The following is a 21,231-nucleotide window of genomic DNA, read 5'->3' on the forward strand; positions in this document are numbered from 1 at the left end:
ATTGCTGGGTCAGCAAAAGCCCTTTGTGTAGAATCATTTATACCAGCAAAACTGCACTTTTGGCAGTATAGAGGTTTGGGGGTGGGGGGAAGGGTTGGTTGGAATAAGCTATACTGGCTAAAACAGTTTTGCCAGCATAAGCTGCATCCACCCTAGGATCACTTTGCCAGTATAGTTATACCAGCAAAGCCTTCTAAATCTTAGTCTAGCTAAAATTTCTACTACACAAACTTCTCATGTCTTATACTAAACAACTGATTTAATTTTTAGGTCAAAGAGCAATTTTCTTCTTGGGGTAGAAAGTAGGAGTAGGAGTTGGGTGTGAAAGAACATCATTGTGAGGTAGATAAAAATGGTGGGAATTAAACTTTCTCATAGATAAAATTGCTAGAATCACATTTTTTGTGGGAAGAGGGGACCCAAATTCTATTTTGATTTTCATAGGTTACTGGCTAATGACTTCGCTGCTAGTATTGGACAGGAAAATGATGCCTTCAGTCTATTCATTAATTAACAACTGTAACTTTTCTCATCTATGACAGACTCAGATTAAAATCTGTTGAATTCACTGTCAACCCATTATCCTTTTTCACAACACCGCCATGCTTTGTCTTCCTGTTCAAAAAATTGTCTCGATTGTTTAAAAGTGAACAAAAAACAACAGGACTAACCAATCAACAGAAGAGCCAGATTGTGTCCCCTGCATACTGCAAGATGTGTCTTTTGCATTTTGGACAGGAAACATGTTTTGAAACAAAATGAAAAAGAAAACCCAGCTGCTTTAAAACTGGTGTAGATTGTTGAGATGGTCTGAATTCAGATCCACCCAGATTTAGAAAGTTAGAACGTTGAATATTGTTGGAAACACGTTCTGACTAGGAGAGATCATGAAAAAAGGAGCAGAGGGGGCAAAGAGAAAAAAATCCACACACACACAAAAAATTCCACTAACTGCCCCCCGTGAAAATAGTGAATCTTTTTTTGGAGGGAACAAACGCAAAATTTACACTCCTGAGGAAAAATGGCTCAAGCAGTTCACCAATCCCAAATGTCAAAGTTTGCATACCTGATAGATTCAGGGCAGATTTGGGAGCCACAGTATTTTTACAAGCATTTTTATTTGCAGTACCTGGGCTGGCAGAGTGCACAGCAACTGAAGTTTACCGAATGATAATAAAAGGCTCCACTTTTTTAGACAACATCCATCTCCTGAAATTGAACTAAATTTGGAAAGCAGAAGCTAATTTAAAATGAAATAGGCTAGTCATAATTTTCAATTGCTCTGCATTGAACAAAACTTTAATTGCTTCCAAATTCAAATTCTTATTAAAAAAGAAGCCTTCTTATATTGCCAAAACCATTAATATAATAAACTTAAATGTAATTTTATTATTTAAATAACAACTATTTAGTACAACAAAGCTTAGAACCTTAATATAGTTTATAGTATATACATATGTATTGTAGACAGAGACCAGACACTTAAAACAACTCTGTGACCATAGAGTGATTAAACATAATTGGGTTGCTTTGATGTCTTTATATAACTAAGTCATTTAGAATTGTGCTCTGTAAAATTCTAGCTAGTGCCTTTAGACTTCTGGACTCAATTTAAAAATAAAAGGACATTGCTCATCTGGATTTTTACTTTTTACAACAGTTCATACTTTCTATCGAATGCCTCTGGTATTTATCTTTTCAACCATTTTTCCCCTTTTAAGTTGTCATCCTGTAAGGTGCTCCGTGTTTCTGAAGCTCAACATTTGGCAGAAGAGACCCTAAGTGAGTACCAAGAAAGGAAAAAAAAGTAGAAAAGAACAAAAGAAAACCACCCTTTCTCCCACCATTAGAGATACATCTCCTGCATCCCCACATGCGACACACATTGAATCTGAAAATCTGAGTCCCCTGGTGAAAGTAAGTACCAATAATGTGTATCCTCTCGTCTGGTTTATCAAAATAACCAAGGCCTCAATCCAGCAAAAGGAATCCACCTATATCGACCCATAATGCATGTACAGTCCCCATCTACTTGCACTAGAGTGCAGGATCAAGCACCAAGGAGATAAGAACAAAATGACTCTTCCAAAAATTAAATGTAAATAAACCCAACCCAACCAACCTATTAACGGTCAACATTGAAAAACATTAGCGTATTAAGAGCTACACAGTGCAGCAAAGTACTCTAAAAAGGGGCAGTGAGAGCTCAGAAAGCACTCTAAAAGGGGGCAGTGAGAATCAGAATGCTTTACAAATCATGTCCCTCTACCATTTTACCATATAGACAAGCCCTTAGACAGAAACTTAAAATGTTAGTGAAATTAATGATATTTTCTTAACCAAAATCTTTCTAGACCTGTCATTGATGTATGATCCATTCATGTGAATCTGATTTTCCAATGTGAAGTTGAAGTTGAAATCTACAATTCTCTCTCCGTTAAAATGTTTCACTTTGGATGCATATTCGTCCGATTGCAGATGTTTAATGACATCAGGGAACCAGACGGACAACCCATAGTAGCTGTGAAAAGCAGAAGCGTTCAGTCACAAAGCTCACCTTAAAATCAGAAGTATGTACAGACTAGAGAGACAACCTATAGCATCCAGCTACTTAAAGCAGATAACTAGATCTGCAGAAACACTTCTACTTCTACCTGAATTTTAGATTTTTAAGCTTCAAGCATAAGAATGCCTTTAGGATGAAATGCATTTTGCTTGCATAAAGTCAGAATAGTGGGGTCTCTCACACTCTTCATCTGTGTGAGCTGGGAGGAATAAATCCATCCTCCAATCAGGATCAGAGCTCAGGGGTGCAACATAGACCTCCTACAGTTGCTGGTTTAACCTTTTGTGCTTTCAAGGTTGTTAGGGACACTAGAACTGTCTGGTCACAGATCCCTTATTTGATTCACACTGTAATCGTTCCCTATGCCAGACTATGCAGGGCCAGCAGAAACACCACCAGTGGGATGCAGGGAGAGTGGAGGCCCCCGGTTCAGATGTTCTGCCAGCTGCTCATGCTGTGCAGTCCCAACACAGAGTTTAAGTGGCTGGAGAATCTTGCCCAAGCTCTCTTCACTACAGTGACTGTCACTGTGAAGTTTAAACTCTTTAGTTAGGGATTGGGCCCCAGCAAATTTACACTGCATAATGATTACAATGGTCTGAGAATGATCTTTAGCCCTGAGAGGGACATGATTGCTATGGAAATTCCCAAACCAAAGTAAGCTGGTGTATCACTTACTCTAGTGTTAAGGTCTCAAAAAATGTTATCTGGAATCAGGGGACAACTGGCTGGAAGCTGGAGTGGGTCAGAGTGGAGTGCGGGTTGGGGCACTTTGTATGGTGGGAAGTTGCAAAAGAGATAAGGAGATGCTGTTCCTGAAATAGAGGTGGCATAGAGCACTTTATGAAGGTGGAGGAAAGCTGAGGAACTAAAAATGAGTTTTACTCTCCTTCAGTTCCTCAGTGTACTTCAATGAGGATAAATTTAGCACCACAATCATTAATTATGATTAAAAAATACAAGAAAAGTTCATTTTCTGACAGTTCAATTTAAATCTATGTAGAACGACAGTCATTAGGTTATAAGGAAGCAAATAAGTGAATTACTGTAGCATCTGTTCACCAATGAAACATGTGCATGGAACAATAAGCCATAATAATATTATTATTGAGGATTTATATAATGCTTTACATCTTCCAAGTGCTTACAAACTCTGACCCTTAATACCTTTTTTTCTCATGGGAAATCTCTTTTTATTCAAGAGGATAGTGCGCTGGGCCTATATATTCAGAAGTGACAAGTGATCTGGAGTTCCTCAGTTTTTGGTCACACAACTCAACACCTTGAAGAGTCCTGAAAGTCAGAACCCTTTAAGGTGCCAGCTAGGAAACCAAAAATGGAGTAACCCCAAAATATGATTGTTTTATTTAAAAGATAATTGAGTAAGGATTGTCCATAAGAAAAGAAAATAACAATGACAAAGCAGATTTGCATTCCGCATGACTGGCAGCATTAAAATTCATCTGTATTTCAAGATTTACAGGCTAACCATGGAAAATTCATCAAGAATCCAAGTCAATCATACCCAAAAGACAGTGTGAACCATACAGCTGTAAGTTTGATTGTATTGTCCTTGACTGGATAGTTGAAACATCTCATAAATGTTAACCAAATCTGTAAAATATGAGAAAATACATTTAAAAATAAACAGTGTTTTAGACAATTAAGTTATAGAGGCCTGGATTCTGTTCTCTGCTTCATCAGTGCAGCAGCAAGCAAGGGGCATCACATTACAGCTCTTTGATTCTCAGGCCAGACCTGCATGCTGGTGTAGGTAAAAGCAGGTTTGGGTATTGCCAAACTCCATTTATCATGCACCTTTGAAGGCTTCCCATGCACTGGATCCACTGTGGTTACTTCTAACATTCTTAATCCCTATATAGCTTCAAACAATCACTGTTTAAAAACAAACCGGTCAGAAATATTTCCATCTTTCCCGCCAAAATTATACTGTTCTGAGTAGATGACAGGCAATATTTCACTGTGAAATACTGACACGTTTAAGGTCTGATATGTCATGAGCCATCACATCTAGAACTTGGTGCTTTACACAAATGGGAAGGAGCTGGGACTGCCCTCATCTCAGAAGGTTTACAGCAGAGCTGGTTGGAAAATGGGGTTTTCCACGACATCTCCCACGATACACCACTGTCTCCCTTCCTGGAGAGGCAAGGCAGTACATCCTAGGAGTCTCCTGGCAATGGTATATCATGGGAGATGTCCGATCAGGGCGCTTCACCCATAGAGAATGGGGACATGAGGCAACTTAACTACAACTCCCATGAGGCACTGCAGTAGCATATCTAAATTGAAATATTTCTGTTTTCAGCCACAATATTTCAGATTTTGGCTGCTTTTTTTTTTTTTTTTGCAAATAATTTAGTCAAAAACCCAATTTTCCATGAAAAAACAGTTTTGATTAATTTTTTTTGACCAGCTGTAGCATACATATTTTCAAGATATCCTTGTGACATTATTAAATATGGGAAAGCTATTTTAGATAATTTTTAGTGGCTTCTAAATTAGTTAGTGATAATTTTTCTCTTTTTTCAAGGTCTGTACTGTAGGATTCAAAGTAAATGATGTATCTTGGCTTTACAAGTAGGATATGGAAAACAGGCCCAGTAAACTTTTATGAAACGTTATAAAACAGTTCTAAGGTTTCTGGTAAAATACTGGGCATATGCTGAATACATGACTGTATAGTGTCTTATAAAGATTTTATTGGTATTCATTTTGGATGACCTGCATAACTTATTCATGGCTTCACTAACTGTAAATAATGTGGCCATCCCAAACCTCATACTGATAGAACCTTTTCATCATTATATGTTCCCCCATACCCCATATCACACTTGTTTTTCCAGTATATATTAAACAGTGCTTGAGACATAGTCCCATATTATTGTTATGAATGACTCATAAGGGTCTGGCTTGCCCTTTTCCTTCTGAAGAATGGACCCATCATCTCTATGATGCTCAATTCTCTCCCACTGGCCTGTGAAACTGAAATCTTGTGATTGTTTCTGAAGCCAGGTGTCATATTCAGTGTACAACACACCAGCTGTCCACATCAGGTCATCCAATCACTCCCATTTCTGGGCACTAATGATGGCTCTCTTGTTACCATATACACGAACTACAACTTGGATTTTATTACTTACCCCATATAGTTCTGTGCGGATTCTAACAAAACACCTTCTGTACCAGGTTCCTGTGTCGCTCTGAATTTCTATGAGCTCATCTATCTGTTTGGGAGTTTTTATTCTGTTAACCTGTAAATGGAAACAGAAAAGCATTTTCTTGAACTGTTAAAATGCAATTAAAGGGGACTTGAAAGTTTAAATATGCTCCATAAGTTAAAGATGGGCAGACAGTTAGGGCAGATTTTCAAAAAGATAGAAGTGTTAAGTCTTAACTGGAAATTTACAACTACAAATATCCATTTGCAAATGCAATATAATTTACATGCCCAAATTAGGTGTGCTATTGCACACTCTTGCTCTTGGACCTGTGTTTCTGCATATTCAAACACTAGTTTCTGTGCAAACAAAGCAGCTGCAAAGTTGAACTATTTTAACAGAGAGTTGCCAAAAATGTGGGTGTTAATCTGGTATTGTGGGTAAGGGCATAACAAGCAGAAATACCCAATTTCTTACAAACTGAATGAAGTATGAGATAATTTGCCATGTATGCCATGCTGTCCTATTTGAAATATATCTAAGGTACATATTTGGGGGGAAACAATGGGGAGGAACATGTGGCTAATCAACAAACAAAATGCATGATAACACTTTTGTGCTGAGAAGGGCATGTCTTGGGCCCATCAGGGATAAAATGTTAATGAAACCCTTTTTCACTATTATAGCATTAAAGAAATGAGTGTGGTCCAGGGTTATGTATTCAGTTATTGCTGAGTTACTTTCACTGTGACAAACACCATTAAAAGTCTTTTAAATCATTTATTAGAGATACCAAAAAAGTAGGAAAATAGTTAAAGCTTTTGAAATATAAAGTATTAGGTACAGCTTTGATTTTAACAATATCCCTTACTCCTTTTCCCTTTAGCTGTGGGGAGTTTTTATAGGGATTCTCCCCTTCTCTCCCCCGCTGCTTCACCATCTTTAGATGGTATTAAAAATGTTTATTAAATGTCCTTTTTAGGAAAAGAGAAAGTTAGTTGAAATGGGCTGCAGCTGTCGTTGAAGTCCAGTCCTGTTTTCTTTAAGACGAAACCAGACACACACACAAAAGGGAAGTAAAACAATAGCAAAGATAGAAAATGCAGCTTGTGTCTGGTGCTGACTCTCACTTGCAACCTGGCCACCAGAGAAACACAGACACAGTACATGGCCTTATCAGCTACTCTGACACCTGGCAAACTTGTACCAGTGTTGGGCTGTTTAAAGCTGTGATTTTAACTGCCTGTCTGGAGAGAGGCTCACAGCAATGTGGCAAAAGGTGGAGTTGTCTTGGCCAGCTCAGCCAGACTTTGCCATGTTGAATACACACCCACCTGAAATTGGTGTGTACTTACTCAGCATGGCCAAGCCAAGCCTCTGCTGCTGCTATTCATTCTACCATGGCTACACTGCTATTTATACCTCTGCTAGCTAGCATGAGTATGTGTACACAAGCAGAGTAATCACAACTCAGCTCTAGACAGGCCATTTGTTTGGTTTTAAACCAGACAGTCCTCTTTTTGAGTGGCTGTACTCAGATAAAAAAACGGATGTGGTTTTGTCCAGTATTAGACAAGGGACACCATTCTGAAGAGTCACGCCATTCTGCCCCTGCTGGTGTGAGCTTGCACGCACTGCGAGTGTGAGGTTACACTGGCAGGGTCACACTGGCAGGGGCAGAGCCGTGTTATTCCTGGAAGTACCAGCATGTCTGCTATTCTGGGAATGTGTGAGTGGCTACCCTATCCAGCTCCTAGTGTAGACATAGCCTAAGTGTATTCCCCACCCCAGTGCAATTTGTCTCCTTTTCATTTTGGTTTTGATAACCATATCTAAAGGTGAAGCCTTAATCATACTGGAAACAAATGTAAATATTACTAGCAGATGACAAGTGGCTTCTGGATAATATGACATCATATAGTTAGGAAAATGTATCAAAAGAAAAAGGAAAATCATCTGAATGTAATAGAAATTACATCTGCTGCAGGATCAGAAAACATGTTAACTACCAAAGGATCTGTATCTTTTTGATATAACCAGTAACACAGAGGTCAAATAAAAGATGACAAATATATCAAGGCATACAGTGAGACTGGATGAAGCTATGAAGTTTAAGAATACCAGCTGAGTAAATAGTTGGATAACAATTCACAATAGCCAGGTCTAATTTAAATTGAAAAAATTAAAGACAAAAAGCAAATTACACAAAAATTCTTTGCATGTGTGCTTAATATGATAGGATGCTAACACAGTCCAATGAGGAAACTGTGATAAGCTAACATTCTAATAGTGTTAGCATTCTATTAGGTTAATATTGTATTAGGAAAACACAAGCCTACATTAGGGACCACTTCAATGCATAACCTTGATGTACAATACAATGTTTCTAATCCTTTAATACTTTGGTATTAGGAGTCAAGTTTTCCCATCACTAACAGCAGCAGCACTGAAAAATCCCAACCCCCTGGTGTTTTGCCTCTTATCCATGCAATGGGAAAGTGGAGGTTTAATCATATTAAAAGTTGACAAACTATTTACAACATTTAAAAACAACACACTGAGTTTAGTTTTAATCATTTTTCCAGTGTTTTATTTCAATAATTAATGTAGAACAGTGGTTCCCAAACTTTAACAACCTGTGAACCCCTTTCACTAAAATGTCAAGTCTTGTGAATCCCCTTCTAAAAATGAATATTTCCAGGGATTTTCTCCTTTACCTGAGCATAAATTATAAAAGCAGTGATCTTGGGAGTATAAAATTTGTTTTTATGACATGCTTATTACACACTATTTATTATGAATTATTATTTATCATTACAGTATTTTTATTACATTATGAAAACAGTAACACTCTTCCAAGATCTCACTTTCATAGTTTGTATCTCTTTGAATAAGCCTGTTATAATACAAGGCTCCTATGTTTCATCCAGGAGTATCAGATGTGAAACAGCATGAAGGTATTTAAGAAGCCATCTCAAAGAGTTCCTCGTACACAAGCATTCAGGTCTCGGGCAGTCCAGGCAAACAACGGACGTTACAAGAAAGCTTAAACTTGTTCTTCATAATAATTTAAAAAACAATACTAGCTGCCTATTTAATTTTAAAAACTGCAAAAAATATCCACCTCCCTTTCCACTTCTTATAAGGAGTCTTGAAATTTAAATCTCCTCAGTGTGATAGATATGCTTGCTTTGATCTGGTTAGATCTTGGAAGTCCAGGGGCTCCGGGCTGCTGCCCCCATGCTGCCCAGAGTCCCTAGGGACAATTCTTTCTGCCATTAGGGAATTTTTTCCCGAGAACCCCCTGTAACATTTTGCAAACCCCCAGGGGTTCACTCCAGTTTGGGAACCACTGATGTAGAAGGAGGTACTGTTCTCTAGCAGTTAGATCAGTGGAGCAGGAGTAACTAAGTCCAGGTTCTTTCGCAGCTCCACTGCTAACTCACTGTGTAGACTTAGGCAATTTGCTTTACCTACAAATGACACAAGGTATTAGTAGGTGTAATAATAACAACATTATGCTGGAAGGTTGTAATGGCTGCCATTAGGTGGATCTTTGATCCAAAGGCAGTCACAACCTGGTTAAAGCTGATGGGTGTGCTAAGCACCCTTCTTTTAGACTAAACTGAAGGAGCAACTAAGCTCCTATATGAAGACAGCTGGAGATGACAGACACTACCATCCAAGGCAACTGGCTACATGTCAAAGCCTGAGCAGAGTTACATCATGAAGTCTGAGTGGTTCTCCTGGGACTGATTGCAAATGTAGGGAGTAGGGGATTATTTTTGGCAAGATGTATGTGTGTGAAAGCAACAAGAAAGCCAGCAGAAAACAAGAACAGTCGTGAGCATTAGTCTGAGAGGGAGCAGAGAGACAGAGTGTCTTGGGGCACAGAACTGGCTGGAGAGGCAGACTTGGATTTCTGAGCAAGGAAACTGACTATTGTGGTTTGTTTCTGCCATGTTCAGAGAAACAAGACTTTGCAATATTCTTTGTAAATAAACAGGATTGCACCAAAGAAATACTTGTCTCATATAATCCATTTCTCCTCCGAAAGGAAACAAATCTGCAAGGTCCTGAATATTGGTAATAACTCAGGCCAAAGAGGCAACAATAATAAATAGTCGACTTCCCAGGAGGGTATCAGAAAATTATTTTTAAATGTTTTGAGATCTTGATCTAAAAGACATTCTACAAAAAGTGCAGAATACTTTATTCTTTTACTGGGTAAAAACTGAAATTCATTTGAAAAGGTTTCAGTGCATAAAAAGGAGCTATTAGAGGTCCAGTGACTTTATCCTGCTGTATGTGTTTACTATTCATGTTAATGCAGAGGTAGGCTTTGCAGGAGCTTTCTTAAGGAAACACTAAAACTGGAGAATATTGGTTATATCAATACAATGGAACTTATTGTTACATCACTGATTCACATGCTCTGCAATATGCCAGCTGAGGTTTCCAAAGCCAGCTAAGAGATTTGGACACCTAATACCTATTAATGTTAAAGGAAACTGGATATCTAAATCCCTTGGGTAGATTTTAAAACTGTAGCCATTTAGTTTATATGGCAGGGCTGTGGAATAACTTCCTTACTCTGAGTCAGATGTACCACAGGTATGTAGAGTACAGTTACTGCTTACTAAACCATTCAGAACCTGGTTGACAGGAGAATGGATGCTGCTCTAAGAGATCAGCTTGGTGATTAATACTCACTGTGAAGACTTTTTCAGGCTGCCCACGAGCTCGCATGTTAGTGTCATGAATTTGCTTGAGAATCATCCAAGCTTCATCGTGTTTTCCAACCTATAAAATTTGACCAAATTAGGGAAAAGATTTATGTTAATGCTACTTAAACAATATTACTACCGGGTGCTGTGATACTATGGGGATGAATGCTCCAGACATAAAAAACAGGAACAGGGAATTATAAAGAACACGTTGAAAGTTTTACCTCCAGCAGAAACCTTGGACTTTCTGGCATGAAAGTGAGTGCTACTACTGAGGAGACACAGGGCAGTGCACAGACGACTACAAATACTCTCCAGCTGTGAAACTGGTAGGCAGACCCCATACTAAAACTCCACCCTATGGGAGAGAAAAACAAACAGGAAAAGAAACAGGGAGCATTTCACATGTTGACATCTGGCGACTTTTAAATAGTTGGATGTAAATCTATACCCAAATTTGGCCCAGCAAATATTTATTTTGAGAGGGAGGAAAGGGAATTATCGCCAGCATTTATTCTATTCTTGTTCCACAGACATTCAAGGGATCAAGCTTTACTTACACAAATTCTCACAGGATGAATTTTAAACTTTTCTCTGTGATTATTCACACTGGAAATGGTAATATCTTATGTGGGATGGGAGGCTGCTCGGCACAGCAGTGGGAGAACGTTTCCCAACCCCCTGCCAGAAACCTTATCCAGAGAACGAAATGAACCAAAGAAGGACATCACTGCAACCTTTGCAAATAGGACCTCACAGATACACATGCAATGGCTTTGTGTGAATGTGACAGGAAAATTAAATTTAAATGCTACACCCACCCAATATGTTTTACAATAGTCTATTTTTTCTAGGAATGATGCCTCTGACTGGGCCTGTGTGAGCTTGAAAGGACAAGCTTAGTATTTTATAAAATTCCATCATCCTGCTTATCTACTTCAGCTGGCTATATTACTACCACTCCCTGAGAGAGTCAAAGCCCAAGTGGCTTCTTTAGACTTTCTTATTGATTACTGATAGGATTTACATCTATCCCATTAGGGAACAATAATGATGCCATGGGACTTTTGGATAACAAGTGTTGAATTCTCACAAACTATTAGTAATCAATCCAAACAGCGTAAAAAATTGCAAAAAAAATGTGACAAGTATATTCATATAACAAATAAATTTGAGTCAATAGCAATATGTAAAAAGAGGTTAAAATCAGAGTAAACTTTTCATTGTGAATTATTTGCTCAGTTATCTGCTTTAAACTAAGCAGGCATGTTTTTATTTTTCTGGTAAAGCACTGGAATTTTGTTTTTAATTGAGTTAATTAATTTTTCGGTTCCTGAAATTGTGTTACCTCTCATTTATAAAAGTGAATATGGCCAAAGTGAATTCCTTTTTAGGTTTGGGTGAACAGCTAAGGAATTTTTTTTGGTGGTGGTTTTCACCCCACTAATTTTTATAGAACTGAAAGATAGAAGAACAGTTATTTTGATTTAAGATTCCAAAGACTGTTTTTTATTTATTTTTTCTACAAAAGGAAGATGCTAATGTCAATAAACTCAATATGGGAACAGAGTCCCAGAATGCAATACAAGGCAAAATGCAATGCATAGAGAATTACAGGGCATAACTCTCTTCACATCTAGTCCCAGAACACTGTGCAAAGAGCCATCTAAAATCTTTCATCATAAACATCAAATGCCTTCAGTTGGAAGTACTAAGACGTTCAGTGTTTAAACTCTCATCTGAGATTCAGATTCTTAATACTGAAGCAGTTAGGGCTAGATTTGAGGCAAAACAGGAGGGGTGAGAAGAAAAAAAACAAAAATAACTGTCTCCTTCCTCCAAAGAACAGATCTTGTGAAGGAACCCTAACAGAAATATCATTGAGTTGAGTTATTAAGAATAAGTTTCCCTAGCTAAAATACTACGAAGAAGACAAAGGGAAAGAAGGGCTTCCCTTTCGCAAAAAGTTTATTAGTCAAGCCTTGATCATTTAAGGAACAGTCTGTGACGGGTTGGATCACAGAAGCCCCCTGGGGAGCTGCCACCTGATGTGCAAAGACTACCTCTGCTCCTGTTTTCCCTGCCAGCTCAGGACTCCAGCACCCTGTCTTGCTGGGCCAGACAATCCCGTCTGCTCCAACACAGACCCAGGGTCTGAATCACTTGCCCCAAAGCTGCAAGTTTACCTGAAAACAGCTCCCAGAAGTGTGCTTGTCTTTAGCACTCAGATGCCCAACTCCCAATGGGGTCTAAACCCAAATAAATCCGTTTTACCCTGCATAAAGCTTATGCAGGGCAAACTCATAAATTGTTCGCCTTTTATAACACTGATAGAGAGATATGCACAGTTGTTTGCTCCTCCAGGTATTAATACATACTCTGAGTAAATTACTAAATAAAAAGTGATTTTATTAAATACAGAAAAGAGGATTTAAGTGGTTCCAAGTAGTAACAGACAGAACAAAGTAAGTCACCAAGTAAAATAAAATAAAATGCGCAAATCTATGTCTAATCAAACTGAATACAGATAAGTTCCTCACCAGTTCCAGAATGCTCCCTTTTACAGGCTAATCTCCTTTTAGCCTGGGTCCAGCAATCACTCACACCCCTTGTAGTTACTGTCATTTGTTTCAGTTCCCTTCAAGTATCCTGGGCAGGGCCGGCTCTAGGCACCAGCAAAACAAGCTGGTGCTTGGGGCGGCACATTTTTAGGGGCGGCATGGCCGGCGCCAGAATGCCGCCCCTAAAAATGTGCCCCAGCCGCCCTAGCTCACCTCCGCTGCTGCTGCCACGGTGCGTGAAACAGCCGTTTCGCGCGCTGCTGCTCCCCCTCCCTCCCAGACTTGAGAGCCTGGGAGGGAGGGGGAGAAGCGGCGCCCGCACCGCGGCCACTCGGAGTCTCCCCCTCCCTCCCAGGCTCTCAAACCTGGGAGGGAGGGGGAGACGCCGAGTGGCCGCAGCGTGGGCGCCGCTTCTCCCCCTCCTTCCCTCCCTCCCTCCTAGGCTTGAGAGCCTGGGGGGAGGAGGCAGGGCTGGGGATTTGGGGAAGGGGCGGAGTTGAGGCAGGGCCGGGGGTGGGGTAATTAAATAAGGGGGGGGCGGCCAAAATTGTTTTTGCTTTGGGCGGCAAAAATCCTAGAGCCGGCCCTGATCCTGGGTGGGGGGGAGAGCCTCCTTCCTTGGCCAGCTGAAGACAACCTGGAGGGGTCTCCCACGGGTTTAAATAGACTCTCTCTTGTGGGTGGAGATCCCCCTCTTCCCTCCTATGCAAAGTCCAGCTCCAAGATGGAGTTTTGGAGTCACCTGGGCAAGTCGCAAGTCACATGTCCCTGCATGACTCAGTCTTTACAGGCCGAAGCCATTGTTCACATGGTATCTTGCATGTCTCTAGGAAGACTTCTTATGTGGATTGGAGCATTCCAAGATGCATTGTTCCCCGAGTGTTTCCTGATCAGGTACTTAACCTGGCGAATTCCTTCCTAAAGAAGCTGACCAAATGCCTCACAAAGCTTACTTAGAAACCAAGCAAGCATACAGACCGTATTCTTAACCTCAAGTAGAAAAGGATGAATAGATATAGTAGACCATAACCTTTACGGAGATATGTTACATGGCACAGGCAGCACAAAACATATTCCAGTTATATCATACATACATTTATAAACACCCCCCCCATAAAGTCTATGGGGTACACTGTCACACAGTCAAAACTCTGAAAATGCAAGATAAAAAGGTACAGGTATGTGGATATGCATCATACTGTATATTCTCTGTGTAACAGATACACATATATTCTGCTGAAGATTTCCTTTGCATCATTCTTGTACAGCACAATTACAGAAGCATGATTGAAACTGGTAACGTCCCCTGATGCTCAATGAAAACAATGTAATTCTCCCTTTTACATAATGACACAAACATGTTTGACATTATTAAGCTTTTTCTTTGTAGGCTATTTTTGTTCCACAGAGTGTGTCAGAATATGATTTGTTTTGCATTTGCCATAATACAACAAAATACAGCTTTGTTTTGTAGAGTAGCTTTCATAAAAACTTTACCTGAAAGCACTTTACAGAGTTAAATAACAGAATCTGAATAAAATAACAAGGGAGAGAGAAATAATACAGTTAAAGTGTAAATAATAGCAGAAGGAGAAAGAAATTGAGGTAAGAGAGAAAAAAGATGTTTTCAAATAAGAGTTAAAAGGCAATTGAATTAATGAAGCAAAGAGTTACAGCAGGGGTCAGCAACGTTTCAGAAGTGGTGTGCCGAGTCTTCATTTATTCACTCTAATTTAAGGTTTCGCATGCCAGTAATACATTTTAATGTTTTTAGAAGGTCTCTTTCTATAAGTCTTTAATATATAACTAAATTATTGTTGTATGTAAAGTAAATAAGGTTTTTAAAATGTTTAAGAAACTTCATTTAAAATTAAATTAAAATGCAGAGCCCCCCGGACCGGTGGCCAGGACCCGGGCAGTGTTAGTGCCACTGAAAATCAGCTCGCGTGCCGCCTTCGGCATGAGTGCCATAGGTTGCCTACCTCTGAGTTACAGTAAAGCTGCTACCGGTGACAGCTGCTGCAAAAGAGAAAGTTTTTGCACCAACAATAGTGAGATTGTGTGAAGGGACAAAATGGAGGCCATAAATCAAAGTAGCTCCATTGAAGTCAATTAAGTTATGTTGATTTACGTCAGTTGAGGATCTGGCCAAGGACAATTGCGACCTGGATCTTGAAGTGGGTGTGGAATGAGGAGAATTGTTTGAGGAGTAAATGAATGCATTGCAGTTCTAGGTATGTATGGTAACATGAGAGAAGCTGGGCAGCAGTATTCTGCACAGGTTGGAAACATTAGAGCCTACAGAGAATGGACTAACAAGGTGAAAGAAGCTGATGGTTTGGATGAGAATTTTCAGCAGAGATGGACTCGAGACAGTAATGTACCTTGGCAATGTTACAGAGATGTTAACAGCAGATTTATAGACAAAGGACATGTGTAAGCAATGAGAATTTAAATTCAAGAATTACATCAAATTATGGACTATAAACCCAATTATTCTCTGTGTTGTTACAACTCCAATAAAGCACCCGGAGGCTGTTGTGTTTGGGTCCCACTATGCCAGACCAATACATTCTTAAGCTTCCTTTGGTCTGAATCAGCGGCAGCACTTTCTTTTTCTTTGTCCTCTCTGTCACACTTCCTGAGCACAGGCTCTCTGGCTGTTACTCCGTTATGTAAGAGGGACCTCACAGTCCAACTGCCTTGGTCCCTGGGACCAGTTTTGATCCCCAGACTCCTCAGTAGATGAAGAACACCCTTTTCCAGCATTCCAGCCTCATGGGCACTCTGGTTTACAGTTCACCTCTTTAGGGATGTGTCACAGTTGAAGGACATAACACTCAGGCTTTGTAAAGGTTTCTAACACAATCACTCTTTACCTTAGACAGCACAAGCAATATACAGAGCTAGACAAAACAATAAAACATCTGTATGCATTTTCCTGCCTCAGTTTCCTCATCATATTTGAACGTTCTTAGGTCAGAGTCATCTAGGGTATTCAAGACCTCCCTCTTGCATATGGCTTCTCCTCCAAATCATTAAGTGTGCGTGTCTCTCTCTTCTCTCCCGTAACCCCCTCCAGCCAGCTTCATTCTGCTCTCTTTCTCTTTCTGAGAGACCCTTTCTTTTAAAACCCTCAGTCCTCTATGTCAGGTGACCCCATGATCAGCCTCATCAAGTGATCAAAGTCACCCACCAGCTGAACCACTGCTTAGTCACCAGACCATCTAGGCAGACTGGTTCTGGGTGGTAGCCAACTCTTTGTCCAAGGGGACTTCCATGGGAATAGAGGACCATCCAGTTTTTAAGCTGCATTGTTAGCTCTGTGCCACCACCCCCTGGAATTTCAGTCCAAGGTTGAGGTGAAAAGACAACAGAGAAGGCAGAGAAGCCCCACATTCAAAATGGTGTTTGCCCTCTGACACAGATGTACATACGATATCAAACACAATTCATAAGCTGTATATAGACAGATTCCCCAAATTGTTACACTTATACAATCATACTGACAGACACATTTGCAATGGTGCAATAAAATATAATTTGGTCCAGTGGAGGCAATGAATTGTTCAAGACAAAGAGAGAGAGGGATGAAGGATGCTCCTTATACCCAATAGCAGCACTTCTGTTTAAGAGACATTGAGCTGGAAGAACTTAAATCAAAGCCACAATTTGCTTAGTCAAAGTAGGTGAGGGAAAAGACAGTTTGACAGGTGGGAGAGGAACCACAACAAGAAGGAACAAGAGATGTCTCTATCATTATGGAAGTGGACTAAGAAGATGGAATGGTCCATAGGGTGGACCACACATAATAAAGGAGGAGGAATCACCAGCAGTCAAAAGAATGAGTTAATAACTGCATGGAGGAATAACAAGGAGTCCAGTGGCACCTTAAAGACCAACAGATTTATTTGGGCATAAGCTTTCGTGGGTAAAAAACCTCACTTCTGCCCAAATAAATCTGTTAGTCTTTAAGGTGCCACCGGACTCCTTGTTGTTTTTGTGGATACAGACTAACACGGCTACTCCCTGATACTTGCATGGAGGAATGTAGCTTCTGTGCTACAATTAATGGAACGCAGCCAAGGACCTTGTTCTAGGAGAAGTAAGTGCTGAGACAGAGAAGGCTACATAGTGGTTTCTTTAAAAAAATAATTAAACATTAAGATGACACTGTGTAACAACTAGTTGTAGAGGTTTGATGGACATGGAAGAGAACATAACTGTAGTGGGATCTACAAACCCCATACTGAGCAGAGGCAGAAAGGGGAGGGGAGCCTCTCCTGCCTACAGGCAAGCAGGCTAACCACATCCCTACGCAGCTGCCAGAACTGCCAATCATGGAGGCAGGCACTCACAGCTGCAATCAATACAGGAAACAAGGCCTGCTATAAAAGGAAAGAGCTCAGAGGACAGTGACGGGGTAACACCCTTGCCCCAGGCTTCCTCCAGAAACATGGCCCAAAGGGACTGAAGGAGACCACTAGGCCTAATTAGAGATCAGGGGCCAATAATTGTCCCATCCTGGGGCTAACCAAAGAAAGCCAATTAGGGGACAATAGAGACCCTCTGAAAGACCACATCAAGGACTGGTGACAATAACACAATATCTTACACAGCAACTGGCAGCACACAGGAGATACATTATGGGAGATCCAGATGATGCTTGAACAGCATCACCACAGAGACATTAGGTGGCTCATTTCTGGATCACCATTGCCCAGGGATGGAAGGATCAACAGTAGCAATTTGTGTCAGGAAAGATGCTACTAGGAATGGTAAAGCCAGTAACACACCAAAGCACTATTTGAAGAGGACAGACTTGTTACTGCATCATAGCCCTGAATCATGTTTCCTTGGGAAAAATGAGTTATTTCTTTGGCACATTTTTTAATACATCAGGACATAGTGCAATAGATCAGTAACTCATGGTATTCACAGGGCCTGGCGTAAGACTAGTCTATAGATAATATACATTCTATGGCAGGAGTTACTCCTTCCCACCCCCCGCTCATTTATCTTTATTTTGTCTATATGATGCCCATATAGTCTCTGATCCTGCAATTTAGTGTATACACAAATAATATCAAAACTGATTTAATAAAAACCAGTAAAAATTATCCCACTGTGTGAAATTGATTTATTTATTTTAATTCCATAATGTGTTAGGCAATTAATAGTTGGTGCCGGTGACAAACAGCTTACAAACTAGCGTCCTCATCCTGAAATTTACAATGCATGGACTACCAAGATAGACACCACTATAATAAACTGCTTCCTAATATATGAACAATCAAGCAGAGCTAGAAATAGCAGCCGCCTCTATCTTGATACTCTATGTATTGTAAATTGCAAGATCAGCACCTTAGACTGTAAATTCTTTGGTGCTGGCACCCATCTGTTAAGTGCCTAGCACCTTCTGGAAGCAAAATAAATAAATATACAGCGTACCATTTTGATATTATAAAGTACAATATGTTAACAACAGGATTTGCAGGCTTCGGAACCTGTTTTTCTGGCCTTTTGACTAGGTTTTGTAATTCACAAACTGCATAAGATTACGTCACAGGATCATTTAGTGTTGCTGCCTCTTTCTCAAGAAGAAATGAGAAAGAAAACAAAGTGACCAATAACCCTTCAAGCGTTGTTTATTACATTCAGTGCCTGAGAGAGACAGACATCTAGGCATGGAAAGTTTCTTGAGCCCTTGCTGGCTTTGAAAAAGCTGAGATGCTTAAAAAAAACAACAGATTTTTACATAAAATTCTGCAGAAAATTGTTTTTTATTAAAAAAAAAAGGATTTATTTGTATTTCAGGCTGATTGACTGAGGAACATGTTCCAATGCTGGTGAATCAATTAATTTGAGCAAGTAAAGATGTACTTTGATTTGATACATTAATTTTTTTATACAAACAAACAAACTGGAGGCTGTTACTTACTTTCCTAACAACATAAACTGCTTCCTAATATAGTCAAGATGAGCTAGAAATAGTGGCAATGTCTGTTGCTGTCTTCGTATCCTGTGTTATATTCTTGAGTAGCAATGGCTCCTTCATAATTAAAGTTGAAGCTTGCCTCACTTTATAAGGTTTCAGAGTAGCAGCCGTGTTAGTCTGTATCCGCAAAAAGAAGAACAGGAGGACTTGTGGCACCTTAGAGACTAACAAATTTATTAGAGCATAAGCTTTCGTGGACTATAGCCCACTTCTTCGGATGCATCCGAAGAAGTGGGCTATAGTCCACGAAAGCTTATGCTCTAATAAATTTGTTAGTCTCTAAGGTGCCACAAGTCCTCCTGTTCTTCACTTTATAAGCACAATTTTTAACCTTCTCCTCGAAAACTTCCCGTAAAACAGACCAATCCCCCTGAAATATCATGTTCCTCATTTCATCCTAGGGTAGTATTCTGATTGGAAGTTTGGGAAAAAAGCAGAAAGGGGACTTTAGTGTTATTTAAAATGTACTTTTCGCTGACTGTTTAACCCCCACTCCCCCCTTTTTTTTTTTTTTTTGGTTCAGCGGATCTCCAAATGGCCGGGCTACAACATACATCTAAAGTTTTATATTTGATTGGCCTATTTTTTTCTTTTTTTGGGAGAGGGAGGATGTAAAGGAGAGGTGGCAAGGGAGGTAATTACAAACATATCTAGTAAAAAGAGCTTGTTATGGGGTGTGATACACTATGTTGATAGGTAGGGAAGGAACAACTCATTTAAAGCAGAAACAGAAGGTCTGGTCTACATTTAAGTTAGGTCGTCATAGCTATGTTGGTGAGGGGTGTGAAAAATCCACACCTCTGACTGATGCAGCTATGCGCTGATCTCGCCCCCAGTGTATATGCAGCTATGTCAACAGCAGAGTGCCTCCGTCGATGTAGCTACTGTTGTATGGGGATGTGGTGTTTCTACACTACTGGAAAAATTCCCTTTGTCAGTGTAGGCTGCATTTATTCTATGGGTTTATGCCAGCAGCATAACTATGTTGACATAGCAATGCCAGTGTAGTCTCTACAATGTAGACATACCCTCAAGCAAAGGTAACGGAAGTTGGTGCTGTATATACCAGCAAAATGTTATTACTGTAAGTCAATTGTGTAGCAAAATCCAATTTTAGTGGACAGTAACATATTTTTGGATATATTTTTATGTGGAGAAATTACATCCATATTTACAAAAACGAATATCCTTGGCATCCTCTCTTTTCAGCCATCCAAAGCACCCTATTCTACACAATTCCACACCTCTAAAAAAAATCAGTATTCTTGATGGTTCATTTATAAACTCCACAGTAACACTTTACATTATTCCAGTGATAGGGCAAAAATAATCCTTGTGGAAGTGATCTCACCAACTGGGCCATTTTCAATGTTCATTCTCCTAATCTTACACCTGAATTCAATATCTTCGGACACTCTCTCCTCTATTTGTATATTTGCTGAGGTGAATGGTACGCCAAAGATCCACTTTCAAGGGCATTCTTCCTCTCTTATCTCAAATAATGTGACCTACCTCACAGAAAACCCTCTTACGATGCCTGGTCCCCTGTGTGACAGGGTATATCAACCCTGCACTGGTGAGGTGAGGGTTAAGGACCTGCTCTGGATGCAGGAAGCCATGCTCCCTTGTCTCTACTAGGCATGCTCCAAGTGATGGGAGCATTCAAAATAGAGGAGCTCAGCTCAGCTCAGCCTGGGCTGACCAAGGAGGAGTGCAGTTGGGGGCAGCAGCCTCCTGCCGGGAAGCTTCCAGGACTCCAAGTCGCCTGGACTAGCCTCCTAGCTAAGCTGCTGGAAGCCCATTAACCACAGGAGCGGAGGGCAACAACTCAATGTCACCAGGGGAAGGGGCTCCTGAGACGAACTTGGGAGAAAGCCAAGAGGGATCCCAAGACAGAGCCATGATACCGCAGAGGTACAAGAAACAGCAGTAGGAAGTGAGCCAGGGAGCATGAGTAAGGGTAAAAACCTGAGGCCACATACATGGCCTACTGGTTGGAACCCAGTGGAGTAGGGTGGAGCCAGGTTCCCTTACCTCCCACCCCCAGGGATTGTGTCTGCCAGGCAGAGCAGCCCTTGATCCTAACCCTTGGGCAGTGCTACTGTGGACTGTAGCTGGTAGGCAGAATGGCTCCTGACTCTCACCATTGTGCACCACTGTTGTGAACTGCAGCCGCTAGGCAAAGTGGTCCTGGACA

At 40.3% G+C, this 21,231-nt stretch overlaps 1 protein-coding gene across 5 annotated transcripts in view; it reads right to left on the bottom strand.

The window, feature by feature from the left end:
* Positions 1-21,231, bottom strand: part of SV2C (synaptic vesicle glycoprotein 2C) — a 181,959-nt gene that overhangs the window by 22,236 nt on the left and 138,492 nt on the right. For all 5 annotated transcript variants that reach the window (XM_005288284.5, XM_065550079.1, XM_042855957.2 and 2 more), the window contains 5 exons: positions 10,700-10,833; positions 10,462-10,551; positions 5,731-5,841; positions 4,092-4,180; positions 2,357-2,521 (listed from right to left, as the gene is read on the bottom strand). In XM_005288284.5, coding sequence (XP_005288341.1) covers positions 2,357-2,521; positions 4,092-4,180; positions 5,731-5,841; positions 10,462-10,551; positions 10,700-10,833 — 589 coding nt within the window. The remainder of the gene's footprint in view (positions 1-2,356; positions 2,522-4,091; positions 4,181-5,730; positions 5,842-10,461; positions 10,552-10,699; positions 10,834-21,231) is intronic.

Source organism: Chrysemys picta, chromosome 6, assembly GCF_011386835.1.
Source record: "Chrysemys picta bellii isolate R12L10 chromosome 6, ASM1138683v2, whole genome shotgun sequence".
Lineage (NCBI taxonomy): Eukaryota > Metazoa > Chordata > Testudines > Emydidae > Chrysemys > Chrysemys picta.